The 13,108-nt window shown below is 44.3% G+C and overlaps 1 protein-coding gene across 9 annotated transcripts in view; it reads right to left on the minus strand.

Annotated features, from left to right (window-relative positions):
- Nucleotides 1-13,108, minus strand: part of LOC115151117 (receptor-type tyrosine-protein phosphatase T) — a 587,678-nt gene that overhangs the window by 143,650 nt on the left and 430,920 nt on the right. For all 9 annotated transcript variants that reach the window (XM_029695125.1, XM_029695122.1, XM_029695121.1 and 6 more), the window contains 2 exons: nt 3,999-4,076; nt 3,752-3,793 (listed from right to left, as the gene is read on the minus strand). In XM_029695125.1, the coding sequence (XP_029550985.1) occupies nt 3,752-3,793; nt 3,999-4,076 (120 nt within the window). The remainder of the gene's footprint in view (nt 1-3,751; nt 3,794-3,998; nt 4,077-13,108) is intronic.

The raw sequence follows: 13,108 nt of genomic DNA on the forward strand, positions 1-13,108 counted from the left end.
ACCGGTTTAAACTTGATATGGCCTGCGTATGGACTAAATGAACGAAAGGCTGAATTAACATAATGAATTGATAATAAACTGAATTATCATATCATAAACAAAAACCTGCTTTCACTCTCTGCTTTCACTCCAAAATCCTTCCAAATCAAACCAGGGATTTCACTCGCACAGCACCTGTTTCCAGGATGTTGTATTTCATAACCTTTCTTTATATTTCTTCCGATTAGACCTACGTTAGCCATTTTCGCGTGAGCTAGGCTAGCCAGAGAAAGTACATTTGGCAACATATTCTCATGTGGGGGGATTAAACATATGTTTCAGCACCACACAACTAATGGACAGTTCCATGATCCACTGCATGCGTGGCTTGTAGCCTATATGTCTGCCTCACCGCTCACAGAATGGAATTCGCAACACAATGCAACACAACAAGCTCCTGGGTTTGTAAAACAAATATTATTTTGATTTAAAAAAATTCCGACCCACAATATAATTGTTTTGAACCGCGAGCCAACCCACGGTTTGAAAGAATGTTTTCATTCCACTCGCCAGCTGATTTTTTTATGGGTCAACCGTGGGGAACCGTGGGTATATGACATGTATGCAGAGCATGCACCAGGCGGTGACCAATTGCAGGTGGGGATACCGTCAACAACCTTCTAGAATTGGAGCACATAAACCAATGAATTGGAGAGAGATGCTGCCAGTTAACTTGAGGAGGAGGCGGTGGAGAAACAGCTGAGAGTGGAGCTACCTCTCTACCAAAGCACTAAAAAGCATATTTTCAGCTTTCAACAAATCTACTTGGCAAAGAGATGGTCAATCTGCCTCGAGAAAGAGGTGGAGTTGCAAGGGAGAGAGTGAAAAAGAGTCAGAAAAGGATTTGACATTTCAATCTGGCCGTGTGTAAACTGAAGGGGAAACATCCGGTCCATTAGTATTCAACCGGCTGCAACACACTAGATCTGATCTCATCACACTCCTGTGTATGTAATTATGGGCAGTGGCAGCAGATCTCCTTTTAGACCTATGCCAGCCTGCCCTGGGCCAGCAGCATGGCCATGGCCTGACACTGTGTAACGCCCTGGCCATAGAGAGGGGTTTTTGTTCTTTATTTTGGTTAGGCCAGGGTGTTACATTGGGTGGGCGTTCTATGTTCCTTTTTCTATGTTTTTGTAGTTCTTTGTTTTGGGCCGTGTGTGTGGCTCCCAATCAGGCACAGCTGAAGCTCGTTGCTGCTGATTGGGAGTCACACATAAGGAGCATGTTTTTCCTTTGGGTTTGTGGGTAATTGTTTCTGTCATTGTTTTGTACCAGACAGGACTGTTTGCTGTCGGTTTACTCTTTTCTTGTTTTGTATAGTGTTCATGTTGTTGATATTAAATTTCTAATAATGAACACTAACTCCGCTGCACCTTGGTCCACTTCTTCAGACGACAGCCGTTACAGAATTACCCACCACCAAGGGACCAAGCAGCGGAAGAGGGAGGTCCGGGCGATGGAGGAGACGCCAGCCAGCAGACGGGGTCGCTGGCGTCGGTCGAGGAAACCCGGAAGACACCCCCAAGACATTTTTTGGGGGGGGCTAATGGGGTGGTCCGGAAGGGCAGAGGAGGAGCCCAGACCACTGCTCTCGTGGGGGATGACGGCAGAGGAGGAGACGCAGATGAGGTGGTTTATTGAGGACCTGCTGAAGGAAGATCTGGAGGAGGAGCCATGGGAGGCGGAGTTGCGCGCTGTGTCGCCAGTGCGTCCGCACAGCCCGGTGCGTCCGGTGGACATGCCCAGCACATGCCGTGCTAGGAAGGGCATCCAGCCAGGACGAGTGGCAAAACCGGCTCCACGCTTCAGTTCACCAGTGCGTGTTCACAGTCCTGTCTGGCCCGTCCCTGCTCCCCGCACCAAGTCCACAGTGCATGTCCCCAGTCCTGTCCGGTCCGTCCCTGCTCCCCGCACCAAGCCCAAGGTGCGTGTCCACAGTCCTGTCCGGCCCGTCCCTGCGCCCCGCACCAAGCCCAAGGTGCGTGTCCCCAGCCCTGCCAGTCAGCAGTCGTCAGAGCTGCCCGCCAGTCAACAGTCGTCAGAGCTGCCCGCCAGTCAACAGTCGTCGGAGCTGCCCGCCAGTCAACAGTCGTCGGAGCTGCCCGCCAGTCAACAGTCGTCGGAGCTGCCCGCCAGTCAACAGTCGTCGGAGCTGCCCGCCAGTCAACAGTCATCGGAGCTGCCCGCCAGTCAACCGTCGTCGGAGCTGCCCGCCAGTCAACCGTCGCCAGAGCTGCCCGCCAGTCAACAGTCGTCAGAGCTGCCCGCCAGTCAACAGTCGTCAGAGCTGCCCGCCAGTCAACAGTCGTCAGAGCTGCCCGCCAGTCAACAGTCGCCAGAGAGGTCAGACTGCGCTGAACTGCCGGAGTGGCCAGACTGCGCTGAACTGCCGGAGTGGCCAGACTGCGCGGAACTGCCGGAGTGGCCAGACTGCGCGGAACTGCCGGAGTGGCCAGACTGCGCGGAACTGCCGGAGTGGCCAGACTGCGCGGAACTGCCGGAGTGGCCAGACTGCGCGGAACTGCCGGAGTGGCCAGACTGCGCGGAACTGCCGGAGTGGCCAGACTGCGCGGAACTGCCGGAGTGGCCAGACTGCGCGGAACTGCCGGAGTGGCCAGACTGCCCCGAACTGCCGGAGTGGCCAGACTGCCCCGAACTGCCGGAGTGGCCAGACTGCCCCGAACTGCCGGAGTGGCCAGGGACGCCCGCCAGCCCGGTGAGTCCTGTGCCTAGGGACAGGCCTCTGTCATGTCTCCCCAGCCTGGTGAATCCTGGGTCAGTGCCGTCGGAGCAGCCAGGGTCGCCCGCCAGCCGGGCGCAACCATCGCCGGCCGCCAGCCGGGCGCAACAAGGGTCGCCCGCCAGCCGGGCGCAACCATCGCCGCCCGCCAGCCGGGCGCAGTCAGCGTCGCCCACCAGACCTTCGGCGCGGCCAGGTGCGCCACCTAAGAGGGCGACGTCAAGGGTGGAGCAGAGGCCACGTCCCGCACCTGAGCCGCCGCCGTAAGAAGGCCCACCCGGACCCTCCCCTTCAGAGTCAGGTTTTGCGGCCGGAGTCCGCACCTTTGGGGGGGGGTACTGTAACGCCCTGGCCATAGAGAGGGGTTTTTGTTCTTTATTTTGGTTAGGCCAGGGTGTTACATTGGGTGGGCGTTCTATGTTCCTTTTTCTATGTTTTTGTAGTTCTTTGTTTTGGGCCGTGTGTGTGGCTCCCAATCAGGCACAGCTGAAGCTCGTTGCTGCTGATTGGGAGTCACACATAAGGAGCATGTTTTTCCTTTGGGTTTGTGGGTAATTGTTTCTGTCATTGTTTTGTACCAGACAGGACTGTTTGCTGTCGGTTTACTCTTTTCTTGTTTTGTATAGTGTTCATGTTGTTGATATTAAATTTCTAATAATGAACACTAACTCCGCTGCACCTTGGTCCACTTCTTCAGACGACAGCCGTTACACACTGGGAGTGCTGTCTGTTTTGCATAAGTAGTAATACTACATTATGTATTGTTGTAGTATCTTGTTAACATGCTGTTTGGTTTGATTTATTTCAGTGGTCATGGCAAATGGTCTTCAATGTGATATGAGTGAAAAAAATGTGTGGATTGAATTTCTGTATGTTAAATCCATTACCAGATATCTAAACAACACCTATGAAAAGTGAAAGCAAGATAATGGAAGAAGATGCAAGAATAGATGGAGAGAAAATTCTTACCGATTGATGCTGTTGCAGGGACTGCAACAGCCTCCTTCGACACTACAGACGGTCACGACACAGGAAAAGAAGAAGACACAGTGAATATTGATCTCCAAGCAACAAAAATGTACACCCTAGAAAATGTTACAATCTACAGTTTGATTTCTCAACATGTTCTACTTTGAAGAGACCAGAAAGAGCAATATGGCATTGCCTTAGGTAGATACATTACAACGCAGGCGTCTTCAGAGTGGTATGACTGTACCTGAGTAGTAGGAATTCAAAAGGGATTTGCTTTGCAGAGTTTTGCCTTGCACAGAGAAGGAGCAGGGAGAGGGGGATGCTGAGGGGAAACACACAAGGGGGAGATGTTAAAGACCTCGAAGACACAGCAAACAGGATGCAATATCCAGACACAATGCACTCTCTCTACTGCAGGAGAGAGTATCGCTTGTTGATTTTAAAGCTCTGATAGGGGAAAATGTTGTTGACCATTGTGATTGTTTTTAATGTATTGTATTGTGCTCTTTCTATCTACACGCGGACTACTTCCTGCTGACCTCTTGGCCAGGTCCGCCTCGCAAAAGAGGTTTCAAAACTCAACGGGTATTTTCCTGGTTAAATAAAGGTTAATTAGACAGACATGCAGGTAAGACAGACATGCAGGTAAGTCTCTAGAATAAGGTGAGTCTACAGTACATTAACCAACTATCCCAAAGGAGACGTACAGTGAGAAAGAGCAAATGTATGTACCACAAGTGAGCAAACCAGGATGGGTTCAGAAAACGCCACCATATGGTGAAAGAGATAAGTTCTCACCTTCAACAACTCACACTACAAGCCTATCAAACACGAAATGCGGACAAATGGGATTCTGACACATGGAGTTTTTACAATAATCGACATGTGATATTACATACTGCTATGCAAACCATTTATCCACAGACTGGCTCCTTCATCTCACTCTGAGGATGTGCTTTACATGCTAATGCGCAACAGTATTTCCTCTACTCAAAGATACAATCCCATGGATTTATGCATACTGTATGCTAATGTAGCAAAGATGCTAAACTTTACACTACTAACTGCACGTGAAAAGTGCTTCCGCAGCAATGTAGACTAGATACCAGCAAAAGATGTTTCACGAGAATGCAATAAGAGAAAAGGTTATTTACCTGCGTCCCTGTAAATATTAGACCCCCATGCTGCGTTGGCATTTTTCTCTCCCTCATTAGGTACAACCTGTGCCCAACACCCCTGGCACTATGCTATTCTGTTGGCCACATTACACGCCATAAATAATGATAGGGAGGAATAATGAATAAGATGGTGTACAGGAAGAATACTGATATGAGAGGGAGAATATTCTGTGTTGGAGGCTTTGCATACTTAGATGTACAGATATCAGATCTTAACTTTATCACTCTTTTGTTGCGGAGATTGGCTAAAAAGGAGCAGTTCTCTTTCTCTCCATGAGGGGTCAGTTATCGTAAAATAATGTTGTTTTCTCACTCGCTCAAAGCTATAGACTTAAGTCATATTACTGCAACATTCAAATGTACAAAAACGTATCTGAAATGCAGCCATACACGTTAGCAACCATCGTTTTATATACACTGAACAAACATATAAACACAGCATGTGAAGTGTTGGTCCCATGTTTCATAAACTGAAATAAAAAATCCCAGAAATTTTCCATATGCACAAAAAGCTTATTTCTCTCAAATGTTGTGCACAAATATCTTTACATCCCTGTTAGTGAGCATTTCTCCTTTGCCAATATAATCCATCCACCTGACAGGTGAAGCATATCAAGAAGCTGATTAAACAGCATGATGTCAGCATCTGGTAAGACATGGGATGGGGGCCTATGCATATATGTGAACAACAGCTGGTGTACGATATCTAAGGAAGTCTCAAGGTTTTGCTCACCTGAGGTAGAGTATCTCATGATAAGCTGTAGACCACACTATCTAGCTACAGAGTTTTCATCTGTATTTTTCGTAGCTGTCTACAAACCACCACAGACCGATGCTGGCACTAAAACCGCGCTCAATGAGCTGTATACCGCCATAAGCAAACAGGAAAATGCTCATCCAGAGGCGGCGATCCTAGTGGCCGAGGACTTTAACGCAGGGAAACTTAAATCAGCATGTTAAACGTGCAACCAGAGGAAAACAATTCTGGACCACCTTTACTCCACACAAAGAGATGTACAAAGCTCTCCCACGCCCTCCATTTGGCAAATCTGACCATAATTCTATCCTCCTGATTCCTGCTTACAAGCAAAAATTAAAGCAGGAAACACCAGTGACTCGGTCTATAAAAAAGTGGTGTGACGAAGGAGATGCTAAACTTCAGGATTGTTTTGCTAGCACAGACTGGCATATGTTCCGGGATTCTTCCGATGGCATTGAGGCGTACACCACATCAGTCACTTATCAATAAGTCCATCAAGGATGTCATCCCCACAGTGACTGTGCGTATATACCCCTACCAGAAGCCATGGATTAAAGGCAACATTTGCACTGAGCTAAAGGGTAGAGCTGCCGCTTTCAAGGAGCGAGACTCTAACCCAGAGGTTTATAAGAAATCCCTCTATGCCCTCCGACAAACCATCAAACAGGCAAAGCGTCAACACAGGACTAAGATCAAATCATACTACACCGGCTCCGACGCTCGTCGGATGTGGCAGGACTTGCAAACTATTACAGACTACAAAGGGTAACACAGCCGAGGGCTGCCCAGTGACATGAGCCTACCAGACGAGCTACATCACTTCTATGCTCACTTCGATGTAAGTCGAAGCGAGTCGCCTCTCCCTGTCTGAGTCTGTAATACCAACATGTTTCAAGCAGACCACCATAGTCCCTGTGCCCAAGAACACTAAGGTAACCTGCCTAAATGACTACCGACCTGTAGCACTCACATCTCACTCACATCTGTAGCCATGAGATGCTTTGAAAGGCTGGTCATGGCTCACCACAACAACATCATCCCAGAAACCCTAGACTCACTCCAATTTGAATACCGCACCAACAGATCCACAGATTATGCAATCTCTATTGCACTCCACACTGCTCTTTCACACCTGGACAAAAGGAACACCTATGTGAGAATGCTATTCATTGACTAGAGCTCAGCATTCAACACCATAGTGCCTTCAAAGCTTATCACTAAGCTAAGGAACCTGGGACTAAACATCTCCCTCTGCAACTGGATCCTGGTGGTAAGGGTAGCTAACAACACATCTGACACGCTGATCCTCAACATGGGGGCCCCCCAGGGGTGCATGCTCAGTCCCCTCCTGTACTCCCTGTTCCCTCATGACTGCACGGTCAGGCACGACTCCAACACCATCATTACGTTTGCTGATGACACAACAGTGGTAGGCCTGATCACCGACAACGATGAGAAAGCCTATAGGGAGGAGGTCAGAGACCTGATCGTGTGGTGCAAGGACAACAATCTCTCCCTCAAAGTCATCAAGACAAAGGAGATGATTATGGACTACAGGAAAATGAGGACCGAGCACGCCCCCATTCTCATCAACGGGGCTGTGTTGGAGCAGGTTGAGAGCTTCTAGTTCCTTGGCGTCCACATCACCACAAACTAACATGGTCCAAGCATACCAAGACAGTCGTGAAGAGGGCACGACAAAACATATTCCCCCTCAGGAGACAGAAAATATTTGGCATGGGTCCTCAGATCCTCAAAAGGTTTTACAGCTGCACCACCAAGAGCATCCTGACGGGTTGCATCACTGCCTGGTATGGCAACTGTTCGGCCTCCGACTGCAAGGCACTGCAGTGGGTAGTGCGTACGGCCCAGTACATCACTGGGGCCAAGCTTCCTGCCATCCAGGACCTCTATACCAGGCGGTGTCAGAGGAAGGCCCTAAAAATGGTCAAAGACTCCAGAAACCCTAGTCATAGACTGTTCTCTCTGCTACCACATGGTAAGCGGTACCGGAGCACCAAGTCTAGGTCCAAGAGGCTCCTAAATAGATTCTACCCCCAAGCCATAAGACTCCAGAACAGCTAATCAAATGGCTACACAGACTATTTGCACTGCCCCCCCCATGCTGCTGCTATTCTTTGTTATTATCTATGCATAGTCACTTTAATAACTCTACGTACGTGTACTTAATTACCTCAATTACCTCGACACCGGTGCCCCCGCACATTGACATTGACTCTGTACCGGTACCCCCTGTATATAGCCCTGCTATTGTTATTTACTGCTGTTCTTTAATTATTTGTTATTTTTATCTTACTTTTTTGGGGGGAGGGGGCTATTTTCTTAAAACTGCTTCGTTGGTTAAAGGCTTGTAAGTAAGCATTTCACCTGTTGTATTCGGCGCATGTGACAAATACAATTTGATTTGATCATGACACAGGTGCACCTTGTGCTGGGGACAATAGAAGGCTACTTTATAATGTGCCGTTTTGACATGCAACACAATGCCACAGATGTCTTAAGGTTTGAGGGAGCATGCCATTGCATGCTGACTGCAGGAATGTCCAACAGAGCTGTTGCCAGATAATATAATGTTATTTTCTCTACCATAAGCTGCCTCCAACGTCATTTTAGAGAATTTGGCAGGGCGTCCAACTGGCATCACAACCGCATACCACGTGTAACCACTACCGCCCAGCACTTCCACAGCCGGCTTCTTCACCTGTGGAATTGTCTGAGGGTTCAAATGTCCTTATATGAACTGTAACTCAGTAAAATGTTTGAAATTGTTGCATGTTGTGTTTATATTTTTGTTCAGTTTAGAAATTACTAGTTCCTCCAAAAATTCAAAGGTCAGTAGTGGGCCAGATTTGAACCCATATATGTGCCCTTGTCAGCTGCTGTACCCGCTGGACCACACAGGCGTCTGAGATAAACATACATTTATTTTGCCTAATGCTTGCCTTGAACATAAAATAAAACAATTTATCTAAGAAACACATTTTCCCTAACAAAAAATACATCTACTCACTACAAATATTGTCAATTAATTATAATCCACATAATCCACATAATCACATGAGACGTGCTGTAGCCTGCACGTAGTTGACATAGGCTACTTGAACTGAAGCCCAGTAGACCTGCAATCTAAATTATTGTATAGCCTACAAACACTGCTTCCAGCTGCCCCTGGTGGTGATTCTAAATATTAAATATCCTTTCAAAGCCTCCTGCTGCAGGATCATTATCCTCCTGGATGAAATGGGTCATATTAAGATCCAACATCTGTATGTGATGGAGCAAGGATTTTTTTGTCACGTCTCAAGAAACTTTTCTTCATTGATATATGACCAAATTAGATGGGGAAATGATGGATTTTAGTTCACAGGATGACAGAAAGGACACAAGATCAGTTGGATAACCCAGCAAGCACTCTAATCATGTAGGAACCATCTTCCTTTATGTGCAATCAGTCAAACATTGCCATGTAGATTTAAATCTCATTTGTCACACTCCACTTTAGCATTCCAAAAAATACACTCTCACAGTTGTAATACATTTCTGGTTTCTAATTTTGCAGATTAAAATATCCACTTTTCACTATGTTCAGACCACATAATAGGGCAACAATATCTGATTTTACAGATATACTAATCACAATACTTCACAATGTTTGTCTACATATAATAAATCTAACAATCATTTACATGAAACAAAATCCACTTGATCAAAAGTTACTGCTATAGTATCCTGACATGACTCAAACACTGTAGCTAGCTAGCAAGCGAGTATGTTAGACAAGTCTTTTCATTTGAAGTTAAAGGTCATTGAAGTTGGTAGTTACTACTTCAAAATAAAATAAATTGAAGTTGAAAATGTAACAATTATATTTTTTGGGAAAAGTGAAATAATGAATGTTGAGATAAAAAATCGAAAGCAACATTATAGAATTCTAAACCCCAAAAATTATATCAAAAGCAAAAATAAAACCTGCAAGAAAATCATTTTAAAGCGAAAGAAAAACTCAAGAAACAGCTATTTAATAGTGTTCAGTTAAACCTTTCCAACAACAAAACCTATTCAATCCATTTCGCCTACGCTCAAGCCTGCTGTTACTGACTTTCGCTAGGTTACTCAGTACTTCGTTTTCACCATCTGTTTCTTTGTTTTCACAGCCAGTTTATTCGATTGCTAATTTTGGCACATTTGCCTGCAGCTACCACCTTTGGTTAGGTCCACCAGTTTTGGAGTGAAGGTTCATTCTAAACCAATCAAAAAGCAGGATACACAGAGGTATAGTGATGACGTCACAAGCCCTAAAAATGTAAACAAAACAAGAACTGATAACAAACAACATTTTAGAATGCTATTTACCCATTGAAATGTGCTGCAGCATGGTGGTTTTCACAGTCATTTAAAAATGTTTGGGATAAAACAGCATATTATTTACCTAAAACGCTAGCTATGTTAGCCCAGTCTCTAGCTTATCCAGGATCAGTGATACATAGTTTATGGTTGTTCTATCTACGAACACAGCTGCAATCTTTTTGCAAGCAAGATTGCTAAAATGAATAAAATAAAATTTACCTCATAATATATTACCTGTAATGTTCATCTCCTGCAGCCTAATTGTTATCTCCTTGTTTTCATACTGTACCCAAATTACAAGGGTTGGATTCGTACTAAACAATTGTATATGTCATGGTTCCTCCTGGCACCAGAGGGCGGCAGAGACTGCCCTAGAGACTATTATTGGACTCAGGTGTGTCTTATTATTTCATGATTGTGTCCCTGTTAAAAGAGGTGTGTTTTCTGCGGTCCTTTGCAGAAGCGTGCGTGCGCGCGCGCGTGCGTGTCTCTTAGTGTTTATTCTATTCAAGTGTACTCCGATCCTGCGGCTACCGTTTCACAGTAAAGCATTATGTTTATCCTTAACCACTGATTCCTCGTCTGGTCTCTTCTCTGCACCTGGGTCCAACCTTACCACGTCACAGCATATGCCAGCATTTAAAAGGCATGTATAAAATCTGGAGTATGGTTTGCCTCATACATTGTCTTCTGGTATCATTTTAAATTGAGAACATATAGCTCAACAATATGTGCGTTTAGCTATTCTCTGCTTCAGATGACAAGGGGTGCATTGCACCTGCCCATAAAGTCAGTAATGTCATGTAGGCCTATGGCAGCATTGGCGATGCATGCCATATGATAAAATGAAAAATACATTCACATGGCTGATATACTGAGAGAGACAAACAATCGAATAAAAAAGATTGGCGATCTTACAACTAAACAAAAAGGAAATGTTCAATTGAGAATACGACACAAACATTGCAGGATTGCAGGATTGTGATTAATCAATATTGACACTAGTTCAAAATGACTCAAGTAAAAGTGAAAGTCACCCAGTAAAATCCTACTTGAGTAAAAGTAAAAAAGTATTTGGTTTTCAATATACTTAAAAGTTAATGTAATTGCTAAAATATACTTAAGTATCAAAAGTAAAAAATCTTTTCAAATTCCTTATATTAAGCAAACCAGACGGCACGATTTTCTTGTTTTTTAAATTTACAGATAGCCAGGGGCACACTCCAACACAGACATAATTTACAAACAAAGCATTTATGTTTAGTGAGTCTGCCAGATCAGATGCAGGAGGGGTGACCATGGATTTTCTCTTTCAGTGTGTGAATTAGACCCTTTTCCTATCTTGCTAAGCATTCAAAATGTAACAAGTACTTTTGCGTGTTAGGGAAAATGTATGGAGTGGAAAGTACTTTATTTTCTTTAGGAATGTAGTGGAGTAAAAGTTGACATAAATATAAATAGTAAAGTACAGATACCCCAAAAAACGACTTAAGTATTTTTTACTTAAGTACTTTACACCACTGCATACGTATAGTCCATGGGATATAATATATACCCTTAGTCTCTTGAGACATTCATTGGAACCGATCTCTCTTAATCTGCAAACAGGCTTTCACAGCTTTCCATATCTGAGGACAGAAAACAAAACAAAGAAACAGGCTTTCATTATACTCAAATAAGACAGCACTGAATACTATGTTGCTATCTATAGTTTTTCCCTCTAGGGACTGGAACTGGAGAATATTTTCCTAATGTCCTCCACAAAATGACCTGCCCCATCCAGTACTAGCCTAAACTGTCTCTTTACTGACATCTGGAGCTGCAATTTCACTGTCATCTACAAATGCATTTGTAGCCTGTGTTTTTAATTAACAATGATTACATCAAGATAGCTAGCTAATAGGAAGTTAGCTAGTGGATGACAATTCACTAAACAGTGTGTAAAGTTAGCTAGCTAGCAGCTTAGTGGAGTTAGCCTACAAAGTGGCCTACTGTAGGTAGCTAGCTAGCTATTTAGCTAACAGTACATCATTTTTTTTTTTACATTTTCAAAATGTATTTACTTACATGAATAGGTTCTCCCATGGTATCCGTTTTTGGGGTTATTACTAAAACGAAAGGCCAATCTTCACAATTTTTTTCAGTGGTAGCAAAGCGCAGTCAGCAACCATGTGGACGAATGGAGACAAGGCAAAAAGTGTGTCTCAAGCGGTTGGGTTAGGATGAACCTCCACTCCAAAACTAGCGGACCTAACCAAAGTTAGTGTTAGAAAGAAAATGTATTGAACTTATTATGGTTGATTTATGAAAGATTTAGAAATGTATAGAAAATGCTTATTATTGTACAGGAATGTATGTAAACTGTTCATTATGTTAAATTTGTATATTAGAAGCCTTTTATGGATGCTATTGTGACACCTATAGTTTACCTGTAAAATACAGAATGAAGGGGTTAAGGGTAAAGATGTTGTCAGTAACTCATTAGGACAGGTGATTGCACCTGATGAAAGACGCCTAGTAGAGCTTCAGTTTTCTACTGTTTCTTTTGTTTGGATTTAATTTGCATACTGCTACCATTTCTTTTGGATTTAATTTGCATGTTGCTACTTATATTTTGTACTTTAGGATTTTACCTTTTGCCATTCAAATCACTTGAAACCTGTTTAACCTCATCTGGATTACAATGCTTTCTTTCACTACTTACCAACCTGGAATCTGTGTGACAAACAATGGACAATTATCTTGTGAGTATTAAATACATTTGAACTACATCAGCAACTCTCGTTTTATCTATGGAAATGCGTAAGGAACCAAACCTGTATTTACATGTTTATAGAAGTGGCCTTTTAGTATATGGAAGCTTAGCTATTACATGTAGTAACTGCAGGCAAGAGCATAGGTGAAAGGGATTCAATAGGGTTGGTTGTTGGTGCTCCCGAGTGGCGCAGTGGTCTAAGGTACTGCATCTCAGAATTACAGGCATCAACACCCTGGTTCAAATCCAGGCTGTATCACAACTGGCTGTCATTGGGCGGTGCAAAATTGGCC

This window comes from Salmo trutta, chromosome 16 (genome assembly GCF_901001165.1).
Source record: "Salmo trutta chromosome 16, fSalTru1.1, whole genome shotgun sequence".
Lineage (NCBI taxonomy): Eukaryota > Metazoa > Chordata > Actinopteri > Salmoniformes > Salmonidae > Salmo > Salmo trutta.